The 25,112-nt window shown below is 43.2% G+C and overlaps 1 protein-coding gene across 1 annotated transcript; it reads right to left on the reverse strand.

Annotated features, from left to right (window-relative positions):
- Positions 1–9,661: 9,661 nt before the first annotated feature.
- LOC135267668 (uncharacterized) lies at positions 9,662–11,055 on the reverse strand. The gene is made up of 2 exons (XM_064359680.1): positions 10,002–11,055; positions 9,662–9,790 (listed from the first exon to the last, which is right to left on the reverse strand). The coding sequence occupies exons 1-2, from the start codon at positions 11,053–11,055 to the stop codon at positions 9,708–9,710; spliced, it is 1,137 nt and encodes a 378-aa protein (XP_064215750.1). The 3' UTR covers positions 9,662–9,707.
- Between the last annotated feature and the right edge of the window lie 14,057 nt (positions 11,056–25,112).

The following is a 25,112-nucleotide window of genomic DNA, read 5'->3' on the forward strand; positions in this document are numbered from 1 at the left end:
TATAAAATAGAGTATTGTACAATAATGAAACATCGGTAAAGTTATAAGTATACTAAAACAACAAATATTAATAAAATAAACGTTTTTATTGTGACATTTTCTATCATACAACAGTTTACATCAAACGTTTGCATCTTCGAATGTTTTTTGAGATTTCGTTGTTTTTATCAAGACCAAAGTATAGAAAAAACTTTTAGAAAACATAAACAACTATTTTTTTTTTAATGTTTGCATTCAATGTACCCTAATGACTCCTGGGGCCCGTCATCTTCCAAAAAGTTCCGGTTTCGTAGTTGGTTTCGTTTCGTGCATCGACTGTTTTGAAAGAATTTTTCCGCACAAAAACAAAAGTATTTAAAAAAATTCTTATTGGCATTCGGTAGAGGATAGATTAGACTTTCGACAGACCAAAGACCAACTTTTCACGTTTACCCAGTAAGTATCTGTCGACGACGTCGCAGTTTGATGTTCTCTTTAACCGCGAATAAGTCGTCGGTACGGCGAGCGTCTGTAAGGACGTCACTAGGTCCTGAGAATAGTCGTTTCGTTGATATAAATTTCAGAATATATAGGAAAAATCTTTTTTTCAAAATTGGTTTTGTCGTCGGCTCGAAAACATTGACGATCGTCAAAAAGGAACGATGTCATCACGCCAAAGTCTAGTGTGAGGCCCCGATAATTTTAATGTTGGCGAGCGTGGTGTTTGTTTAGTCCGCGGTCGGGTTTATTTTCTAGGCAATAAAAACTTTGTTACCAGCCCCAACCAATCCGCGCGTCGCTCTCGAGAGCCTTCTGGGTTTTCCCCGCAATTCTGCGAAAAACCCCTCAATACGAATTACCGCTCCACCCACACTCACCCCTTGTGAGCCCATTGGATGTCGGCTAAGGGTTGTTTAACATAAAACGAGCCACCCTTAGCCACACCAAGTCAGTAATCAATCAGTCATGAAGTGAGTCTAAGTCAGTGAGTGTTCAACCTGTACTCATTCCCTTCTAAACACCACGCTGGTCTCTGCGATGGGCGCTATCGACCCTCCACCAGCTCTTCCTTCCTTCCCTTGTCTCATTTAATGCTTACTCAGTAGTTTCATTCCGACCAAACCCCGAACTTTTCAGTTCGTGACTTCAAATGAAGTTTCATACAAGTAACGACCATTGTTACCGCTGCTACGCTGAGCTGCGCCACAAGGGCCAAAAAGCTTCGCGGTAACAATTTGGCGCCCGACACGTGGGGCTGTTTCGACGTCGGAGACGCCGACTTATCCACTACCCTTACCCTCATGCTCTCCAAGTGATGCCCAGTACTCGTGCTAGTGCAACATTAAACCAAATCAACGCCATGGACGCCCTGACCGAAGCCATTCGCGAGCTTATTCAAGCTCAAATCGACGCTGCAAGAGCCCAAACTCAGTTCCATGAGTCGCTCCGGACCAACAACGAAACTCCAGCACCGCAAGAACCCTTGCCACTACCAGAGTTTTTCGGCGAAAATCACGAGGACCCACAACGATTCCTGGACACATGCCTCCTTCGAATCAACAACGACAACCAGGAGATTCGCCTTCAGAGAATCGTTTCACAACTCCGGGGGCCCGCCAAAGAGTGGTGGAGACTCAACGGAGCGCTCATTCCCACATACGAGGATTTCACCGCCGCTTTCCTGAACCGATACAACGGGGTGAGTCATTTGTTTAAACTCAAAGCGTCACTCTACGGCGACGGTCAACGAAACGAAAACGTGGAGCATTTTCTTCGACGAAAATGGCTCCTAGCAAAGCGAGTAGCACCCGAACTGCCGGAGTCGCAACTGGTGCGACTCACAGCCGGGTTGCTGACACCGGAACTCGCTGCGGCTAGCGGAACTGTATTTCCGCAATCGATGAACGATTTTATCGAAGCCATGATCCAAGTAGAGGAAAACAGAAAGCGTTTACCCTCGAACCACACTCGGCAGCCCCCTTCGCTACCAAAGTGCCGTTTTTGTCCCGGCTTTCACTTTCATCGGGACTGCTCTGCGAAACCACGAACATTTTCGTCGGGAAACGAAAATGGGGCCGTCGCCAAGGCTCAGCCCAAAGCCATGTCGTCCGGTCCCCAGCAGTAAACTTCGCCGAGGCCAAACCTCAACCCCTACTGGAAGAGGGGCCCCAAAATCTGCTTCCAGTGGCGCCCAACTTTTCAAAACAAAAATCCGCGACAGTAAACAGTGCGCCCCCTGAACCGAAATTCGAAACGCAGCCCCATCCACGTCATTCTCCACGTGCCGCCGGCTCTACCGCAGCCCCCACGTCGAGAGCACCCGTTTTCACGCGCACCGTTGGCTCTGACGCAGCCCCCATGCCGAAAACAACCGTTTCCTTGGACAAGGAAACAACTGCTGCGATTTTCAAATCTATCATCGAGGCCGTAACTGTCCCAGTCGCTAAACTAACTCCACGCAATAGCAGCCCCCTTGCTGCTGCAACCACTACGAATCAAGGCTCAACCGCAGCCCCAAAAATTCGCGAAACCGAAGGTTCAACCGTAACCTCAACACCAGCAACCGAATTTCGACCTGCCTCGGAGGTACAGCCCCCTATGAACACGACCGTTTCGGTCCAAACCGCTGTCGCCGGCGCCGTTGGCTCGCACGTAGCCTCCACGCCGAGGACAACCGCTTCCTTGGACAAGGAGGTACTGGCTGTCACTTCCGAAACCACGACTAAAGCTCGTCAGGTACCGAACAACCAGGTGTTCTACCACAGCAAAGCCCTCGAAAAAGGGACCCCAAAACGCCATGACAGCCCCCTTGCTGCAAAAAGCGAAGACACTGCGACATCAACACCGCTCCAAGCAAGTGCGTGCCCCGCCAGTGTTTCAATAGACATGCCAAGACACGATAAAGAGATTGCCGAAGACGAAGCCCCCATCGAAGAGCCTCCACCTGAACCACCACCTGAGGTCGACAAACAAGATGGAATTTCCCAGGAGAAAATCCTAACCATAGCAGAAGAGGTCCGACAGGCTCAGATTAGCGATGCCTTAACCCGACGGTTGATTAACCAGCGCCGAGACATGGAGGAAAACCCCCCCGAAGGCAACGGTTGGCAAAGTGGATTCTACAAAAACTATTGCATCGACAATGGCTACCTGTGCCGTCGCCCTAAGAACACGCTCTACGTACCAGCTGGCATTAAGGAGCGCGTGCTCTTCGAACATCACGACGCAACATTAGCTGGACACCCTGGGGCTGACGAAAGTGAGCGCCTAATTCGGAATAATTTTCACTGGCCCTCCTTGAGACAAGACGTGCGAGACTACGTGAGTACATGTTTACTATGCGCGCGGTTCAAAAAACGCCCCAATCAAACCCTTGCACCGTTACGACCGCGTCGCCCCCAAAGGCCCTTCGAAACCATCGCCTGCGATGTCATGGGGCCTTATCCCATCACGCCCAGGGGCAATAGGTTCATTGTCACAATCACGGATCTATTTACTCGATGGGTCGAAGCGTACCCAGTACAAGAAGCCAGTGCGAAAACTATAATAACAATCTTCGACAAGGAAGTTTTTGCCCGGTTTGGCTACCCCAAGAACATCATCACGGACAACGGCCCCCAGTTCACAAGCAGCAGATGGACAAAAGCATGCCAACGTTGGGGATGCCAACCATGGACTACCGCCACCTACACGCCCCGGCAAAACCCTACGGAAAGGCGTAATCAGGAGCTCAAAAAGCTTCTTAAAATCCACCTACATCAGAAATCCCAACTCGATTGGGATATCCAACTTCCGGGTATCTTGTTTACCCTACGAAAACGAAGAAACGCAGCCACGGGGCAACCACCGAGCCAGCTGCTCTACGGGGTGGAACTCCAATTCCCAGGCGAATGGGATGGCCCAAAAGCGAGAGAAGCGCGGCCCGAACCTGAAGCTCTTCGCCAACAAGCGCGAAGGCACCAAGAACACTACGTGGCGCGAAAACTCGATGTGGAACCCCCACATCATCCACCACCCACCTACGAACCTGGCGATCAGGTTCTTATTCAGTTCTTACCGCTGGGAAGCCAGCCGTTCGCGTCCAAATGGAGAGGTCCATTTCCAGTCATCCAAGCGCTCGGAGATGGCGGCATGTACCTAGTGGACTCCGACCCTAAACCAACCAAGGTCCATGTAGACCGGATGCGACCCGCGCCCTTGGCTCGATAAAGACAATATTTCATTTTCTTTCCTGTGTATATAAACCCGCGAGTGAGTGTAGGATAATTACGTAATTAGTCTAAGTTAATTATAAAGTTGCGGTAACTATTTCTGTAAATACTGGACGACATCGTTGTGTTCTCGAATGATTACCAGTCGCATCTACAACACCTGCGACTCATACTGGAACGTCTCACAATTCACGGCCTTAGATGCAACCCCGGGAAATGCCATTTCGGCCTACAGGAACTCGATTACCTGGGGCACCATGTCGGACGTGACGGCAATTGTCCTCAACAAAGTCATTTGGAAGAAGTGCAGGCTGCCACGAGGCCCCGAGACCGAAAAACGCTGCGGTCTTTTCTGGGCACGTGCAACTGGCTCCGAGACTACGTGCCTAGATTTGCCGAAATCGCCCATCCACTTACGGACCTGTTGTCCAACAAAGGGAAGTGGAAGTGGGGCACCAAGGAAGAAGCCGCCTTCGAGGGCCTGAAGAGTGCCCTAGCCAAGCCACGCTTCCTGTACCGACCAAACCCCAACTTGCCCTTCACCCTTCAAACCGACGCCAGTGGCATTGGGATGGCGGCGGTCCTTTACCAGGAGGACGGAACCAACCGGCGGGTAATTGCCTACGCCAGCGCAAAATTCAGCCCAACGGAACAACGCTACCACGTGAACGAACAGGAGTGCCTCGCGTTAATCTGGGCTACCCGAACGTTTCGACCGTACTTAGAAGACCGAAAATTTAAAATACGAACGGACAGCCGCGTTTTAACCTGGCTACAAACCACCCAAAATGAACGAGCCAAGCTGGCCCGCTGGGCCCTCGAGCTCCAGCACTACAATTTTGAGCTCGAACATTGCCCGGGACGTGACAACGAACTTCCGGACTTCCTGTCCCGAAACCCCAGCGGACCCCCCATTTCTATCGACGAGGACATCGAAAGGTTGACGCCGCCAGATCGGATGCGACCCGCGCCCTTGGCTCGATAAAGACAATATTTCATTTTCTTTCCTTTGTATATAAACCCACGAGTGAGTGTAGGATAATTACGTAATTAGTCTAAGTTAATTATAAAGTTTGCGGTAACTATTTCTGTAAATACTCGTTAAGGTTAGCTATCTGGCAACGGGCTACGCTAGAAGCTAAGCGGTACGCCTGCGGCTACCATTTTTCATTTGTCACCATGTCTTTTACATTTATTTCGTGCAATTATTGTTGTGATTTTATTTTAACATTTATGTACATTGTTCTTATAAAATAAACACGAGACATCCCTCTCCGCCTCTCCGCCAATAACCCAGAATGCTCCGAGCCCGTCTTGCGTCTCAAACCGGGGGCGACTTGTTACCAGCCCCAACCAATCCGCGCGTCGCTCTCGAGAGCCTTCTGGGTTTTCCCCGCAATTCTGCGAAAAACCCCTCAATACGAATTACCGCTCCACCCACACTCACCCCTTGTGAGCCCATTGGATGTCGGCTAAGGGTTGTTTAACATAAAACGAGCCACCCTTAGCCACACCAAGTGAGTAATCAATCAGTCATGAAGTGAGTCTAAGTCAGTGAGTGTTCAACCTGTACTCATTCCCTTCTAAACACCACGCTGGTCTCTGCGATGGGCGCTATCGACCCTCCACCAGCTCTTCCTTCCTTCCCTTGTCTCATTTAATGCTTACTCAGTAGTTTCATTCCGACCAAACCCCGAACTTTTCAGTTCGTGACTTCAAATGAAGTTTCATACAAGTAACGACCATTGTTACCGCTGCTACGCTGAGCTGCGCCACAAGGGCCAAAAAGCTTCGCGGTAACAACTTAGTCGTGGCGCGAAAATATCTTTAGTTTGAGCGCTCGTGTATTCGAATTGTGTTGGTTGGTTCGTTTAGGTTTATATTTACCTACTATATACTACCTATCAAGTATATATCTATTCTGCTGTCATAATAATAATACGAGAATACGAGAAAAAAATGGCAGACGTAGAAAATCAATCCGCATCGGCTAATGCTGCTGCTTCGACGACTTCACCTCAAGTTCATCATCATGCTAAAAAGGAGAAGAAAGCAAAAAATCCTAGAGCCAAACCTTCTCATCCTCCCACTTCCGAGATGGTCAATAACGCTATTAAGGGTTTAAAGGAACGTGGTGGTTCTTCTCTTCAAGCTATAAAAAAATTCGTCGCCGCCAATTACAAGGTAGATGCCGAGAAAGTTGCACCATTTATCAAGAAGTATCTAAAAGGCGCCGTCGCTTCTGGTTCTTTGGTTCAGACGAAAGGTAAGGGAGCTTCTGGATCGTTTAAACTTGCTTCCTCGTCCGCCTCCGGTGGTGGTGCAAAGGCCAGAGCTGCTGCTGCTGCTTCTGCTGCTAGAGCTGCTGCCGCCGCGGCAGCCGCTGCTACTGGCGAAAGAAAGAAAAAATCCTCAGCAGTTTCAAAAGTTAAAAAAAACACTGGAAAACGTTCCGCCGTTTCGGCACCAAAAACCGGTAAGAAACCATCTTCGCCAAAAGCGAAAAAAGTCGCAGCCGAAAAGAAGAGCGTAGCCGTCGCGAAAGCAAAAAAGGCCGCTTCTGTCGGCGCTGAGAAGAAAACAACCGCTGCTTCCTCTACAGGTAGAGCTGTTGCGGCAACAGCTTCATCAAAGCCGAAATCACCTTCGAAAGCAAAGAAATCAAATAAGGCCGGTCCAACGAAGAAACCTAAGGCACCGAAACCAAAAAGCGCCAAGGCTATATCTGCTAAAGCGAAGAAATCTCCTGCTTCTCCTAAAAGAAAGAAGTGAGCTATGGCAATAATCTCATTTGTCGTCGTCTTCGTCGTCGTCGACTACGAACCGATGATGATGATAATGATGATGATGATGATGGTGGTGACGTCCTGGATTATCGACTGTTTAAGGCCGTCGAGGGCATACATAAATGGCCCTTTTCAGGGCCACAAATTAATTTCTATACAAATAAAAAAAAGTTTTCACACCTATCTGCATATACCTAAATCGAAATATAATTATTAATTTATACAAACAAACAAACGATAATGTCTGTAGGGTGTCGGCGCTAAAAACGCATTATCCCTCCTCACCTACCTAACCACTTTTATGACTTTATTCGATATTTAACTTTACTCATTTTTATGGTACCTACTTAAATAAATTAAATTCTTTTGATGCCGCCGCCGTTCTTGAAGTACCGATCAATTAAAACGATTTGTTTACCTACCCTTAACCAGAGCGAACAATCATAAATAAAAGCATCATTGTTTTTATTGTTTGACAGAGTTTAAAATTCATTATGATCCGCGTACTATTACTTTAATTACTGTCAATATTGCGAAACATTTTCATTTGTAAACAATTTTGTGGTTCTGAAAAGAACCGTTTTTTTTTTGTTTATTTTTTCATTTTAAGCTCGTTCTCCTCGAATACGTCTTGCCAGTTGGATGTCTTTAGGCATGATGGTGACGCGTTTTGCATGGATGGCACATAAATTTGTATCTTCAAAAAGTCCGACAAGATACGCTTCACTCGCTTCTTGGAGTGCCATAACGGCAGAACTTTGGAAACGAAGATCGGTCTTGAAATCCTGGGCTATTTCCCTGACCAAGCGTTGGAAGGGCAATTTACGAATCAACAGTTCGGTGCTTTTCTGATAACGACGAATTTCACGCAGTGCCACTGTACCGGGCCTGTAGCGATGAGGTTTTTTCACTCCTCCAGTGGCGGGTGCGCTTTTTCTTGCTGCCTTAGTGGCAAGCTGTTTTCGTGGAGCTTTTCCACCGGTCGATTTACGAGCAGTTTGTTTGGTACGGGCCATTTTTTTGACTACTTCTTTATCCCTCAACTACACATACACACACATAAACACCTACGTACGTCACTAACAACGGCGACGGTTCATATGACCCTGCAACAAAGTGTGTGTGTGTGAGAAGTTTGGGGCTCGTAGGAAGCTGTGGATGTGGATGTCGTCGTGGGTGTCTTGTCGGTGTCGTCAGTGGCGTCTCATTGTGAGGGGCGTCTCTTCAACGAGAAGTTGAAGATTGTCGGGCAGGTCGGGGTACAGCGCTGAGAGAAGCGCCGTGGGTGGATGGGGCAGTTTTCTTCTGGGGATCCGGGGGACTCGGTTGCGAAGAGTGTTGTCGCGTGTGAGAAACTTATGTGAAGTGTTGAGTGTGTTTTGGGCAATTGTGTTGTTGTTGTTGAGTGTGCGTTTGATGTAGTTTTGTTGGAGTTTGTGAAGACGGTCTGTGATGGGGGTGGTGTTTGTGTCCTGGTGGAGGGAATTGCTGGCGTGGAAGCGGTCGAGGCGGTGAATTCGGCGAAGGATTTGTCGTTCGCATGTGGCAATGCGATGTGTCTTGGTGTGTGGGAGAGATGCGTAGATGGGGGCTCGGTACTCGATGACGGGTCGGATGAATGTGTTGTAGGTGTGGAGAAGAGTGCGGGAATGGCACCCTTGGAAGTTTCCCATGAGATGGCGGAGGAGGTTGGATCGGTTGCGGACTTTCTTGAGCGTGTTCTGGAGGTCGGTGTCGAGTGAGCATGTGTGTGTGTAGGTGATTCCTAGGTACCTTGTGGATGGCACAAGGTCGATGGGTGTGTTGTCGAGTGTGATGGTGATGTCGCGTGGGTCGAATTTCTTGTTTCGTGTGAGGTTGGGGTGTTTGAAGAGGATGGCGGTGGATTTTGTGGGGTTGATCTTCACTCTCCACTTGCGAGTCCATGTGGAGATCTGGTTGAGGAGGGGCTGCAGGGTCCTGGAGGCTGAGGCGGCGGTGGTCCGGGATGTCCAGAGGGCGGTGTCGTCGGCGAAGAAGCGGGTTTTGGTCTGGTGAAGATCTGAAACAGGAAAATCAGAACTGTAAAAAATGTAAAGAATGGGCGACAGAACGGAGCCTTGAGGGACCCCGGAGAGAAGGGGGACGGGATAAGAAAAGGAATTTTGGACTTTGACTTTGCAGGAGCGGTTTGAGAGAAAAGAGTCGATTAATTTGATGAAGTTGAGGTTGATGTTGTGGGAAAGAAATTTTTGGATGAGACCATCGTGCCAAACACGGTCAAATGCACGTTCGACGTCCAAGAAGACGGCTAGTGTGCACTGGCCGAGATTGGCACTCCGGGTTGAGTCGGTGAAGAGTTCGAAAGTGGGGTCGGAAGTGGAGCGATGGGGGCGAAAACCGAATTGTTCAGGGGGCAGTAGGTTGTTTTCTTCGAGAGTGTGTCGGAGACGAGAGGCAAGAATTGTTTCGAAGATTTTTCCCAGAATGTTGAGGAGAGAGATGGGACGATAAGAAAGTGGGTTGTTGGGGTCTTTGTTGGGCTTGGGAATCATGATGGTGGTGGCTTCTTTCCATGGGGTTGGAAAGTGACCGGAATTGAAGCAAGAATTGTAAATTGTGGTGATGGATGTGATGGCTGTGTCAGGGAGATGTTTGAGAAGAATGGGTTTGATCTGGTCTGGTCCTGGGGCTTTCGAGTTCCTCAGCCGGATAATGAGGGCTTTGATCTCGTCGTTGGTGGTTGGAGCGGTCAAGTCCGGGTTGTCGGGTGGAAAGTCTGGGTCGGGGTCTGGGTCGAGGTCAGCGTCGTAGTCAAGTCGGGGGAGGTTTTGCCTGAAACGGAGCGTGTTGTTAGTGACTGTGTTAAAAAAGTGTTGGTTGAAATGTGGGTCATTGGGGACTTGGTGGATGTTTTGGAGGGTAGCAGCAAAACAATTTGCTTTGTCTTGTGGGGTGTTAAAAATGGTGTTGTTGACTGACAAATGGTGGATGGGGTGAGATTTTCGGCCTGTGAGTGAATTGAATTTGTCCCAAAACTTTTTACCGTCTCGGTAATCGAGGGAGCTACAACTGTTTGACCAGTGGGCAAGACGAAATTGGTTGATGTCACGTCTTATTTGTGCATTGAGACGGTTAAAGACAGTTTTGAGGACTGGAGATCTGGTTTGCACGAATTCGCGATAAATTCGGCGTTTGACTCGGATGAGGGCAAGGATTTGAGGGGGCAATGGTTTGCGATTTGTTGGAATGTGTTTGATGGGTACAAAAAGTGTTTGAGCTTGTTTGATGAGTTGTGTTAGTTGTGTTACTTGTGTGTCAATGGTGTTGGGGTCAAGTGTGTCGTCAATGTGTGGGAGGTTGTTTGTGATGTAATTTTGAAAGTCGGTCCAGTTTGTGTTGTTGAAATCGAAAATGGGGATGTGCGTGGGTCGCGGTTGGGGGCCTTGAAGTGTGAAGTTTGAGACAAGAGGGAGATGATCGGAGGTGACTGTGGTGCCAATGAAAGAGTCTGTGTTTGTGATGTGTGTGAGATTATCGGTCACAATGATGTGGTCTACGATCGATGTGCCAACGTGATTGATGAGTGTGGGAAATTGATTTCGAAGACGACAAAGAGGAAGAGTGTTGAGAGAGCGTGTGAGGTGTCTGCCGTTTGTGTTTGAAATTGTGTCACCAAAATCGGTGTGTCGAGCGTTGAAGTCTCCGAGAATGACTGCGTGTCTGAATGTGGAAGTGTAATCGAGGAGTTGGGTACTGACGGTTTCGAGAGGAGGATTGTAATAACAAATAAACAGAATGTTTAAATTGTTAATGTGAATGGTGGCTGCAACGGCTTGAAGGTGGTCAAGATGGGGGGGTAAGATGTGTTGAGATGAAGCGAGTGAAGTTGAGACAAGAAGTGTGACGCCGTGTTTGGCTCGGGTTGTGGGGCTGGGTTTGTTGTAGGAGTGGAAGCCTGTGATGTTTACGGGTCGTTTGGATTGTGTCTCTGTGATTGCTGCGATGTGAATTTGGTCGATGTGTAGAAAATGTCTCAAGGAGGCAAATTTACGAGAAATCCCTCCCGTATTGACTGTGGCGAAATTCAGAGAAGCCATTTTTGAAACGGGGGCCAGAAGGATTCACCGAAATGGTGGATTTATCCAAAAGTGAAGTGAATTTTGTTTGATGAGTGTGAGATTTTTAGATCGCGTCGGAGACAAGCGCGAGCGGAATGTTCGAGAACAGATTGGATTTTCTGTTTCTCGAACGGAAAAAGGTCAAAAAGGGTTTTTGTGATGAAGCGTAGGAATTGACGGGCAGAAACGAAGGGTTCGCGCTCGTCGGAGTCGTCGTCAGAATTTTCGGGATCGAATTCCTTGTCAACGATTTTGATGGGAACGACGGGGGTTTCTGGGGTCATTTGGGAGGGTTTGATAAATTGGGGGCAATCTCGGGACCAGGCGGGGTGATTCCCCTGGCATTTGGGGCATTTGGGGTTTGAAACTGCGGAAGGGCACGGTTTTGACCGATGATTGTCGGGGCAAGTGGGGCAGATGGGCTTGTTGGGGCATTGGGAAAAAGAATGGCCAAATGTGAAGCACTTGGCGCACTGGAGAGGGGCTGGTTTTGGGGGGTGCGACGGCTCGCAGGGGTGAACGTGGCCGAAAAGTGAAAGGCCATTTGACAGGAGTGTGTCGATCGCCGTTTTGTCCGGTGTCACGATACGCATGAGAGGAGTTGGTTTGTTGGTTTTGGCGGAAATGATGCGCCAAACTTTTTGAATGTGGAAATTATTCAGGGCTGAAATGACGTCTTGGGGTTCGATGTCAGAGCTGACGTCTCTGACAACGATGGAAAAAGTGATAGGTTTGGGTTCGATTTGGGGTAGGAGGCGTGTGGGGTTTAAGAGTTTGAACTGGATTTTCGAGCCAGGGAAGCCAGCTTGAAGCGTTGAAATTTGGTTAGGGGTAAGTTGCCTGGAAAGAACAAGAAGAGCGGATTTGTTGTAATTGACTTTTAGAGAGTCAATTTGGTGGAGGCCGAGTGAGATGAGGTGAGAGTAAAAGCTTTTTTGAGTGGCGAGTGGGGCAGGGATGTTTTGGATTGAGTAGCGAAATGAGAGTTTTTTTGAAGTGGTAGTTGAAGACGATTTTTCCGAAGTGGTAGACGAAAAGGATGCTGATGTTTCGGAGTTTGATGGTGAGGGTGTGCGTGAACGTTGTTGGGTGTGTTTTGTGGATTTTAATGTAGTGGCGTGAGTTTGTGGGGGTGGCAAAATTTTTTTGTCCATAAGGGACGGAATGGGTTTGTTTTGGGGAAGCGTTTTTGGAGAGTTTGCAGAAGACGGAAGTGAAGTGGGTAGGTTGAGGGGTTTTTTTGGTGAGTGTTTCACCGGGCCCTTGGAGCGGAGCCGACGCTCGTTCTCCATTGTGGAAACTTTTGCAATTTATCACTTTGGATTTCACTGTCACTTCACTTAGCAAACAATCGAGTGGCTGAGCGATCAGAGTCAGCGCAGAGACTCGATGTGTTCACCTCGAGAACGCGAAAGGAACTGATGCCTGCAACAAAATTTTTCGCCGTATTTTATTAACTAGGGTGACACTATGCGTTATCTGATTGGTCAAAAAAGTAACTTAAGAGGCGGAGCGAAACTAAACTATAAAATGAGTTGACTAATCTGGCGAGCAGGTAGTTGTTTTCGACGAAGCAGTCAAATCTGTGTCGTTTTCTTTTGTGAAACAAAGCTTAATTTGAATCAATAATCATTCAAAATGACCGGTCGTGGCAAAGGTGGAAAGGGATTGGGAAAAGGTGGAGCAAAACGTCATCGTAAAGTTTTACGTGATAACATCCAGGGCATCACGAAGCCCGCGATCAGAAGATTGGCACGTCGTGGAGGAGTGAAACGTATCTCCGGTCTCATTTACGAAGAAACCAGAGGTGTCCTGAAGGTATTCCTCGAAAACGTCATTCGTGATGCCGTCACCTACACCGAACACGCAAAACGTAAAACCGTCACCGCCATGGATGTCGTTTACGCTTTGAAGCGTCAAGGGCGTACACTTTACGGTTTTGGCGGTTAAGTTTTTTTTATAACCTATGTTTTATCTATGAGACTACGAGGCGACGACAATACCGGTATACCAGCATTGTTTGGTTTTTATGTTTCTTCCTCATCGTTAGTTACATCAATCTACTCTCTACTATTCATCGCATTTTAATTTTCGACGAAAAAAAACGGTTCTTTTCAGAACCACAAAAATATTTCTAAACAAATGAAAAAAGTACGTATCACAAGGCTCTCAGTTAAACCACCAGTATAATAAATGTTTGATTTCCAAACTGTTTTTATATTTCTAGGAAATGTAACAAATAAAGTTGTGTGGTTTTTATGACTTTGTTGTTTAATCAATCGTATGCTTTTCCTTAAAGGGATGAATTTTGACTTTTCAGAGATAAATAATAATTACCACTAAAGAAAGAAAACATCAAAGCCTAACCGATATACATGGATTAGCTAGCCCCCCACCGGCGCGGCGTGTAGCTCGCCGTCTAGGAGAGGCAATAAAAATTTACCTGCTTTTAAACTATTAAGAAAATAAAACATCTTGAGTGCTCTTTTTTTTTTAAATCGTGCAATAAATTTTTGCCAAGTTTTATGTAACTTTAAGTAGGTATGTTTATTTACTCTTTAAAAAAAGTTTGTGATTCTTTTTTTTATTTGTTAAAAAAATGATGGCCCTGAGAAGGGCCGATATTATTATTTTTTTGTAGCTTGCTGCTTCTCACAGCAACTAGAGAGACAACAGTTAGCTGTTTATGGTTTCTTTTCGGTTTTTTTCGGCAAAAGGACCGCCTGGATGTTGGGTAAAACACCACCTTGAGCGATTGTCACACCGGAAAGGAGCTTGTTTAATTCTTCGTCATTTCTGATGGCCAATTGAAGATGACGTGGAATAATACGAGTTTTTTTGTTGTCACGAGCAGCATTTCCAGCCAATTCAAGAACTTCAGCGGCAAGATATTCCATCACAGCCGCCAAATAAACTGGAGCACCGGCACCGACTCGTTCGGCGTAATTACCTTTACGAAGTAAACGATGTATTCTTCCAACAGGAAACTGAAGACCGGCCCTGCTCGAACGAGACTTGGCTTTTCCTTTTACCTTTCCTCCTTTTCCACGTCCAGACATGTTGATATGATGGTGGTTTTCGTAGTTTATGGAAAAGTCAAAATAAACTATAAGAATATGCTGCGCGTATAACTTGTATGCTACTACTGCGACTGCGAATGACTAAAGTTGCGTTTCTGGCTTCGTATTTATACGGTTACTTATAGAGAAGTCGTATTTCTGACTGGATGATTATACTAAAAGGTGGGGTCTTGATTCGGAGTAAATTCGTATATAAAACATTTTTAACAAGTAGTGCACCATGATTTTAGCTTGAACTTTCAAGTTGACAGGTATATTTTGTGTTCGTTGTGCGTATTACAGTTCGTTTGTGTCGTGTTTTTTTTTTCTTTATTAAGATTAGAAATATTAAAAAATATGCCACCAAAGACAAGCGGTAAAGCAGCGAAAAAGGCTGGAAAAGCTCAAAAGAATATTTCGAAGAGCGACAAGAAAAAGAAGCGCAGGAGGAAGGAAAGCTATGCAATCTATATTTATAAGGTATTGAAGCAAGTACACCCCGATACCGGTATTTCGAGCAAGGCGATGAGCATCATGAACAGTTTCGTTAATGATATCTTTGAACGGATCGCCGCTGAAGCTTCTCGTCTTGCGCATTACAACAAGCGTTCGACGATTACGAGCCGGGAAATTCAAACAGCGGTTCGTCTCTTGTTGCCTGGTGAATTGGCAAAGCACGCAGTCTCTGAAGGTACCAAAGCCGTCACCAAATACACAAGTTCAAAATAGAGAAGTTTTTTCTTTCATCGTTTAAAAAGAAGAAAAAAATGAAATCGGTTCTTTTCAGAACCACAATTAACATTTAAAAGTAAATAAAATTTGTTTCATTAAGTAAAAAATAAATCTAATGACCGACCACTCAAATCTAGATTTTTTTTTATCAATCGAAGCTCTTTTTAAATTAAATTTAAAATGAAACAGCAAAAACAAATTACATCGGTAAAAGTGCGACGCAAAAGAAATCAAGAAATAGCAGGAAAGTAACATCTCGGATTAATCAAATTCTTAACTCTCTTTAGTGTTTCTTCTATATGTCTTAATTTCATTTTTTTTAGTTATTACATTACAAACAATACTACATATTCTGATACGAATTCAATTTCACCTGAGGAATCGGAACCATTGGTTCTTCATTCCTGAACGCACCCTGGGCAGCCATGCCATGCCGTGTTGCCTTAGAAAAAAAAGAAGACGGCGCTCCGGGTTTTCCCCCGAAGTTATCCATTTGATGGAATCTGAAAGGAGCAGCGACGAACTCTTAAATTAGAAATTTAAAAAATATTTATAACATTCTCTCGTTTGTACATCCTTTTTAGTTTAATATTTAGTATTATATTTGGGTGCATAATTAAGACGCGGATTTCTTAAAATAAGTATAAGTTGTTGTGCTGTCATTTATAATTATTACATATTATAATGTCTATATTAGCAACGTAAGGTTGACGTTTCTCCAAAACTGTCACTTTGTCGCTTTAAAGCGACATAACTGAAAAAAACGCTTGTTCTCCCATTTTGTTTATTTTTTATTATTATTATTATTTTTTTTTTTTTGAAATCAAATGTCCAGTGATTTTTGTAACTAGCTATAGTTACTAGTAACAACGAGTAAACAGAAAATAAATAATTGCCAATTTTAATAAATTGTTACATGGTTTTGTTCTGAATATTATGGTATATTGTTAATACTTGGAGATTCAGAAAAAGTTTTGTGTATGTGTGTTGCGAGCGCAAATTTATATTGTCGATTTTGAGAAAATGCTTCAATCGACAAAGGTACAACTTTGCGCTATTAATAGGTACACTAATAGTTATTATTAATAATTATAAAAAATAAATAGATCAATAGTACTTTCCTCAAAGAAATTAACTACAAATTAATAAAATTAACAAATCTTTTATAGTAGATATCTACCCTAAATGTTTGTTATAAATTCGATTTATAAAACTATATACAAGAGTGGAATGATTAATTTATGGCCTCACATAGAAAACAATAATTTAGCAAAACAATTTTTTGATTACTTTTTACTATAACTACCTTTTTATTACATACACTTGGTTAATCGGGGTTTGGAATCCCATCCATGTGGGTCAATTCTGGTAACTTTTTAAACCAAGTTTTTTAGAGCTGTGATATCTTGAAAATTTTCGTTATATTTTTTCCAGTGTATTTTTTTCTTAAATTGGAAAATAGACTAAAATTTACTTTTTTTAAATTGTCGTATAAAATCTAAAGAATTGCGCTAAAACAGCTCCTTACATTGTTCAGTTTTCGTTTTTCCGGCGAGCTTCTGTGCTCAGAAAATGTGTTTTTGTCAATTTTTTCCCATACCCAAAACTTGATCAAAGATATAATGTGTTTGCTATTTTAAAATTATTAATGCTTGAACTATCTCAGACAACTATTATTTCTAATCTTCCAATATCTTTTTATGACATTTCTACAGGAGAAGCATTCTTAGATTTTCTTGAACTTGATGCATTCTTAAGATTTGTATGGTTTTTTTAAATGTCCAAAATACACTTTCAACCATACTAGGCAATGAAAAAGGTATATCTAATGTATAGAATCTAAGCCACCCATCTCAGCCACTTGACCTGACCTGACCTGACCATACCGTCAGGAGTGAAAGCTTATTCTTTTTCTCCAGGAATTAGCGCCTCCGTTCTTAGATCGTGCACGCTGGTTCCCAAGACATCTTCTGGCCGCCTCCTACGGCAGATGATCTAGGTCCCTCAGCGGGCATTTTTCTACGTCTTTTCGTTTACGAAGAATCAGAGCTTTTCGAACATTGATTTCTTCCTTCTTCCCCCATTTTCTTAGTTTTATAAATCTCCTCTGTAAATTTCTGTACTGTTCTCCAATGCTCATTGTTCTCGAGCATTTTTTCAACTAGATTATCATGTATAAGTTTATTACTTATTTGTAATTCCCACTTCTATCGAATGGCATCGCGTTGATAAAACACATGTTTTCGAAAAACACATGTTCGGCTGTATCTTCCTCGTTGCAGTATACACAGCGGTCATCATCTGCTCGATGCATACGGTGTAGATATGACAGAAAAGCCTTATGTCCTATTAAAAACTGTATTAGGTAGTAATTTACCTGTCTCACAGGTTTTCTCCTTTCCATCTACCGACTTATGTTCGAGATAAGACGATGCGATGCGTCCATTTTCTTTTGGAACTGTTGTCCCATCTGGCTTGCCATGCCGTGATAGATTGCTCTATCACTTTATGCTTGTTGCCTGTTCTATCAAGTACCTTCCTACTGTCTTTAATTTGAAAGGCGATAGAAGCCAGAAGCGACCTCTGCTATTATCTGAGGGGAAATGCTTTTACGCATACCAGACTAGGTCTGGTTATGTGGGACTCGGTCGGTAAATGTGCAAGCCGACAATACCCACTAAAACCCCTCGCGTCACCTTAGGGATCGGAACCATTGGTCCTTCATACCTGAACGCACGCTGGGTAGCCATGCCGGTTTGCATGGCGCCAGAAGAAAAGAAGAGGGCGCTCCGGGGATTCCCCCGAAGTGATCCATTTGATGGAATCTGAAAAGAGCTGCGACAGATAAATGTGGCAATGACATTTGATGCTTACCAGATTCGGAAGATCTGAGTGAGAAGGCATTTTTCGATCACAAGAGAGCCATCCTTGGCCTCTTGCATCTGGACGGACCGTTTTCGTCGTAGTCAACGGCCTCTCGCACCAGGGGGTTCGGGTGGGCTTCCGCCTTCGAAAAGGCTCGCTCGGCGGTCTCACGGAAGAATTCCTCCATCGTCGGCATCTTCGCCTCTCGGTGCAATTGGTTGTTGCGAACAAACCACGGGGCGTTGAATGCTTGACGGAGAAATTTGTTTTGGAAAGTTTGTAACTTATGCATCCGAGTCTTACAGGGCGCGAACGCCCAAGCCACAGAAGCATAAGTCATGGTAGGTCGGATCACTGATTTGTACAACAAGAGCTTGTTGTCAATTGACAACGCGCTCCGCCGACATACGAGAGATCTCAGCATTCCCGTGGCTATCTTACCCTTCGCGAGTGCGTAGTCAAGATGTGGGCCGAAGGAGTTTCCTCTGCACACTTATAAGTTTTTGCTTATATTTCTTCATTTTCAATACCCCTCTCTAATACCCGACCCGACCCGACTCGACTCGACTCGACTCGACCCGACCCGACCCGACCCGACCCGACCCGACCCGACCCGACCCGACTTGACCCGACCCGACCCGACCTGATCTGACCTGACCTAACCTGACTTTATCTTCTTAACTCTATACTTGTACTTGTACAATTATACTCAAACCTTAAACAGATAAATAAAATAATATCTTACTATGATAATTACGTTTAGTCATAGGTATACAGATAGGGAATCAAAAGCTTTGTTCACGATAGCGATCGATGAGCTTGTTCTGGCATTAATTGCATGCACAGTACATATGAGAAAAAAACCTGAACTTTTAGTTACAGGCCGTCGTTCACGGTCGAGAATATAACCTAGATACCGGATCAGTTCAGAACCAGTCCAAACGATCTTCATGTTCATTCGATCAAAGATTTTTAGTTCTAGACTTGCGCAGTTGACGAAAGCGGTTTTGTCTTTGTTACTCTCGTGTTTTGGTGCTTTACTGTCTATTTTATTATTGAGATTTATTTAATATATTACTAAATCGAAATTATTTGTAAAATAACTTTTGTGAATGTGAAAATGAGTAGTTTTTTACATTTTACACTTTTTTGTACCAATGTTTCTCTTTTATAAATGTGTGATAATTTTTTGCGGTTTTCCGATTTTTAAACATTTACTGCATACTTGACAACGGTATATTATTGTTTGTGGTAAACGATAATCCATAGCTGGTTCAGAACCGCACATGCGCTTTAAATGAGTCTTGGACTAATTTAGGATTAGTCCTAAATATCCTACGCAAACAAAGCTAATATTATTAGTACAGAAGCTTTAATATTGGAAAGTAAAAACAAAACAAAAAAATAAATGTAATAGAATTAATAATAACTGATTAAAACAAAAAAAAAGTATTTATATTAAATACTTAATATACTTCCAAATGAAAAATAGTCAAAAAATGACAATTTTATGACAATGCTTAAAATGTTAGTTGCCTGATCTAGAAAATTTACGCATCTTTATTAGCTATAATATCTACAGATAAAGAAAACCATGTTTACTAATTTTTAAAACAATAATGAATTTGTATAAATCTATCTTATTCAAACAAATATTTCTCGATTTTTTAATAAACTTATTTATTAATTATCCTCTTCAATTTTAAAGTAACTCGGTGGCGTTCTGTAATGACTATTTCAATTTTTGTTAATAAAATAAAAATTTGTAACAAATATTATTTTTTTAAATATCTTCAAATTAACACTATAAATATTTTTTATAAAAAACATATTTGTTTCATCAAAAGTTGTAAATTTTTTATTGATTCAATAAAGTCTACAATACTTACTCGGTTTATGAATTAAGTAGATCAGCAGACAAATGATCTAATATTTATAAACATTTGGCAACATTTTAATTAACTTCTTTGACGTTGTGTGCTTAAGAATTAAAAAAAACCAGATTAAACTTAAACTATCTATATCTAGTAAACTTAAACTACTTAATCTATCAATCTGTCTTTCTATCATATTTAAAATTTTCATTTTGTATATGACTTTTTTTACTTCAAATCACAAAAAAAAACAGTTAGAAACACGTTTGTGCTTAACCAAAACATTACATACTTTTTTTTAATCTAAATGCAAAATAGATTATGATACGCCACGTAAAACGTTTCGAGAATTTAATCTTAGTTATTGTTGAAACATGCAATCAAATATTCGGTTCATATATCAAAAATCATCCAAATTAGTAAAAATAGATTTCTACCAAATTTCTATCTAATTGCGTAGGCAAATAAATAAAAATATTTTAGTGATAATTTTTAAATTATCTTCCAAGTTATAATTATTTTTATTTTATACGCGCGCGCCATTGTCGACATCGAAGGAAAGAGTTTCCTATTATCTAGGTATTATTAATTTATTAAAAAGTACCAATTTATTACTGAGTGCAAGAGAGAGAGAGAAAGAGACAAACAGACATTAGGTATATCTGTTTTAGTAGAATTTACAATTTGTGAAGTGTCACTTGAAAAAAAGCATCTCATATAAACGAAAGAAGTAAACTACATTGTCATCTGTTGTTGTTGTTGTTGTTGTTGTTGTTGTTGTTGTTGTTGTTGTTGTTGTTGTTCTTTTCTATAATAATTTTGGTTCCAAGTTGAATTTTGGTTTTTACTTTAGGTAAAGAAAAACAAAACAGTAAGATGCAAACAAATAAAACCAAAGTATATTTTAACGTGTATAGGTTGGTAACTAACTACCTACATATTCTTCACTATAACACATTTTTGTGTTTGTGTAAAGTGACAGAATTTGTATTACGTAGGTGGATAGAACTAACTATTGAAATTGAAATTGAAATACAAAATTGATAAGTTTAAAAATAGTTTTCAGTGAATGTTGCTAATAGTTAGAACGTATAGATGACAACGCATTGCAACGAAACGAATCAAATTTGTTTCTATTTAGAAATGCATTTTATTTATAAAATAGAGTATTGTACAATAATGAAACATCGGTAAAGTTATAAGTATACTAAAACAACAAATATTAATAAAATAAACGTTTTTATTGTGACATTTTCTATCATACAACAGTTTACATCAAACGTTTGCATCTTCGAATGTTTTTTGAGATTTCGTTGTTTTTATCAAGACCAAAGTATAGAAAAAACTTTTAGAAAACATAAACAACTATTTTTTTTTTAATGTTTGCATTCAATGTACCCTAATGACTCCTGGGGCCCGTCATCTTCCAAAAAGTTCCGGTTTCGTAGTTGGTTTCGTTTCGTGCATCGACTGTTTTGAAAGAATTTTTCCGCACAAAAACAAAAGTATTTAAAAAAATTCTTATTGGCATTCGGTAGAGGATAGATTAGACTTTCGACAGACCAAAGACCAACTTTTCACGTTTACCCAGTAAGTATCTGTCGACGACGTCGCAGTTTGATGTTCTCTTTAACCGCGAATAAGTCGTCGGTACGGCGAGCGTCTGTAAGGACGTCACTAGGTCCTGAGAATAATCGTTTCGTTGATATAAATTTCAGAATATATAGGAAAAATCTTTTTTTCAAAATTGGTTTTGTCGTCGGCTCGAAAACATTGACGATCGTCAAAAAGGAACGATGTCATCACGCCAAAGTCTAGTGTGAGGCCCCGATAATTTTAATGTTGGCGAGCGTGGTGTTTGTTTAGTCCGCGGTCGGGTTTATTTTCTAGGCAATAAAAACTTAGTCGTGGCGCGAAAATATCTTTAGTTTGAGCGCTCGTGTATTCGAATTGTGTTGGTTGGTTCGTTTAGGTTTATATTTACCTACTATATACTACCTATCAAGTATATATCTATTCTGCTGTCATAATAATAATACGAGAATACGAGAAAAAAATGGCAGACGTAGAAAATCAATCCGCATCGGCTAATGCTGCTGCTTCGACGACTTCACCTCAAGTTCATCATCATGCTAAAAAGGAGAAGAAAGTAAAAAATCCTAGAGCCAAACCTTCTCATCCTCCCACTTCCGAGATGGTCAATAACGCTATTAAGGGTTTAAAGGAACGTGGTGGTTCTTCTCTTCAAGCTATAAAAAAATTCGTCGCCGCCAATTACAAGGTAGATGCCGAGAAAGTTGCACCATTTATCAAGAAGTATCTAAAAGGCGCCGTCGCTTCTGGTTCTTTGGTTCAGACGAAAGGTAAGGGAGCTTCTGGATCGTTTAAACTTGCTTCCTCGTCCGCCTCCGGTGGTGGTGCAAAGGCCAGAGCTGCTGCTGCTGCTTCTGCTGCTAGAGCTGCTGCCGCCGCGGCAGCCGCTGCTACTGGCGAAAGAAAGAAAAAATCCTCAGCAGTTTCAAAAGTTAAAAAAAACACTGGAAAACGTTCCGCCGTTTCGGCACCAAAAACCGGTAAGAAACCATCTTCGCCAAAAGCGAAAAAAGTCGCAGCCGAAAAGAAGAGCGTAGCCGTCGCGAAAGCAAAAAAGGCCGCTTCTGTCGGCGCTGAGAAGAAAACAACCGCTGCTTCCTCTACAGGTAGAGCTGTTGCGGCAACAGCTTCATCAAAGCCGAAATCACCTTCGAAAGCAAAGAAATCAAATAAGGCCGGTCCAACGAAGAAACCTAAGGCACCGAAACCAAAAAGCGCCAAGGCTATATCTGCTAAAGCGAAGAAATCTCCTGCTTCTCCTAAAAGAAAGAAGTGAGCTATGGCAATAATCTCATTTGTCGTCGTCTTCGTCGTCGTCGACTACGAACCGATGATGATGATAATGATGATGATGATGATGGTGGTGACGTCCTGGATTATCGACTGTTTAAGGCCGTCGAGGGCATACATAAATGGCCCTTTTCAGGGCCACAAATTAATTTCTATACAAATAAAAAAAAGTTTTCACACCTATCTGCATATACCTAAATCGAAATATAATTATTAATTTATACAAACAAACAAACGATAATGTCTGTAGGGTGTCGGCGCTAAAAACGCATTATCCCTCCTCACCTACCTAACCACTTTTATGACTTTATTCGATATTTAACTTTACTCATTTTTATGGTACCTACTTAAATAAATTAAATTCTTTTGATGCCGCCGCCGTTCTTGAAGTACCGATCAATTAAAACGATTTGTTTACCTACCCTTAACCAGAGCGAACAATCATAAATAAAAGCATCATTGTTTTTATTGTTTGACAGAGTTTAAAATTCATTATGATCCGCGTACTATTACTTTAATTACTGTCAATATTGCGAAACATTTTCATTTGTAAACAATTTTGTGGTTCTGAAAAGAACCGTTTTTTTTTTTGTTTATTTTTTCATTTTAAGCTCGTTCTCCTCGAATACGTCTTGCCAGTTGGATGTCTTTAGGCATGATGGTGACGCGTTTTGCATGGATGGCACATAAATTTGTATCTTCAAAAAGTCCGACAAGATACGCTTCACTCGCTTCTTGGAGTGCCATAACGGCAGAACTTTGGAAACGAAGATCGGTCTTGAAATCCTGGGCTATTTCCCTGACCAAGCGTTGGAAGGGCAATTTACGAATCAACAGTTCGGTGCTTTTCTGATAACGACGAATTTCACGCAGTGCCACTGTACCGGGCCTGTAGCGATGAGGTTTTTTCACTCCTCCAGTGGCGGGTGCGCTTTTTCTTGCTGCCTTAGTGGCAAGCTGTTTTCGTGGAGCTTTTCCACCGGTCGATTTACGAGCAGTTTGTTTGGTACGGGCCATTTTTTTGACTACTTCTTTATCCCTCAACTACACATACACACACATAAACACCTACGTACGTCACTAATTCAATTCATTCAATTCAAAATACGTTTATTCAAAATAATTACATTTCAAAAGGGATTTTGATAAAATATATACAAGATATTTACAACTTAATCTACGAGTCCGGACTGTTTTAGGCTTTTGGCCTCTTCAGTCAAGGAAATGGATGAATGTTGTGTGGGAGTGTGTGTGTCGTCGGGTGGTGAGTGAAAGAGTGAGAAGTTTGGGGCTCGTAGGAAGCTGTGGATGTGGATGTCGTCGTGGGTGTCTTGTCGGTGTCGTCAGTGGCGTCTCATTGTGAGGGGCGTCTCTTCAACGAGAAGTTGAAGATTGTCGGGCAGGTCGGGGTACAGCGCTGAGAGAAGCGCCGTGGGTGGATGGGGCAGTTTTCTTCTGGGGATCCGGGGGACTCGGTTGCGAAGAGTGTTGTCGCGTGTGAGAAACTTATGTGAAGTGTTGAGTGTGTTTTGGGCAATTGTGTTGTTGTTGTTGAGTGTGCGTTTGATGTAGTTTTGTTGGAGTTTGTGAAGACGGTCTGTGATGGGGGTGGTGTTTGTGTCCTGGTGGAGGGAATTGCTGGCGTGGAAGCGGTCGAGGCGGTGAATTCGGCGAAGGATTTGTCGTTCGCATGTGGCAATGCGATGTGTCTTGGTGTGTGGGAGAGATGCGTAGATGGGGGCTCGGTACTCGATGACGGGTCGGATGAATGTGTTGTAGGTGTGGAGAAGAGTGCGGGAATGGCACCCTTGGAAGTTTCCCATGAGATGGCGGAGGAGGTTGGATCGGTTGCGGACTTTCTTGAGCGTGTTCTGGAGGTCGGTGTCGAGTGAGCATGTGTGTGTGTAGGTGATTCCTAGGTACCTTGTGGATGGCACAAGGTCGATGGGTGTGTTGTCGAGTGTGATGGTGATGTCGCGTGGGTCGAATTTCTTGTTTCGTGTGAGGTTGGGGTGTTTGAAGAGGATGGCGGTGGATTTTGTGGGGTTGATCTTCACTCTCCACTTGCGAGTCCATGTGGAGATCTGGTTGAGGAGGGGCTGCAGGGTCCTGGAGGCTGAGGCGGCGGTGGTCCGGGATGTCCAGAGGGCGGTGTCGTCGGCGAAGAAGCGGGTTTTGGTCTGGTGAAGATCTGAAACAGGAAAATCAGAACTGTAAAAAATGTAAAGAATGGGCGACAGAACGGAGCCTTGAGGGACCCCGGAGAGAAGGGGGACGGGATAAGAAAAGGAATTTTGGACTTTGACTTTGCAGGAGCGGTTTGAGAGAAAAGAGTCGATTAATTTGATGAAGTTGAGGTTGATGTTGTGGGAAAGAAATTTTTGGATGAGACCATCGTGCCAAACACGGTCAAATGCACGTTCGACGTCCAAGAAGACGGCTAGTGTGCACTGGCCGAGATTGGCACTCCGGGTTGAGTCGGTGAAGAGTTCGAAAGTGGGGTCGGAAGTGGAGCGATGGGGGCGAAAACCGAATTGTTCAGGGGGCAGTAGGTTGTTTTCTTCGAGAGTGTGTCGGAGACGAGAGGCAAGAATTGTTTCGAAGATTTTTCCCAGAATGTTGA

The sequence above is a fragment of the Tribolium castaneum genome, unplaced genomic scaffold (genome assembly GCF_031307605.1).
Source record: "Tribolium castaneum strain GA2 unplaced genomic scaffold, icTriCast1.1 ptg000071l, whole genome shotgun sequence".
NCBI classification, from domain to species: Eukaryota; Metazoa; Arthropoda; class Insecta; order Coleoptera; family Tenebrionidae; genus Tribolium; species Tribolium castaneum.

Bases quoted from the DNA above. Each gene is read 5' to 3' on its own strand.
- LOC135267668 (XM_064359680.1), bottom strand. From the start codon at position 11,055: ATGGCTTCTCTGAATTTCGCCACAGTCAATACGGGAGGGATTTCTCGT. The intron at 9,791-10,001 runs GTAAAAAGTTTT...GCTCCGTTTCAG, and splicing joins CTCCCTCGATTACCGAGACG to GCAAAACCTCCCCCGACTTG.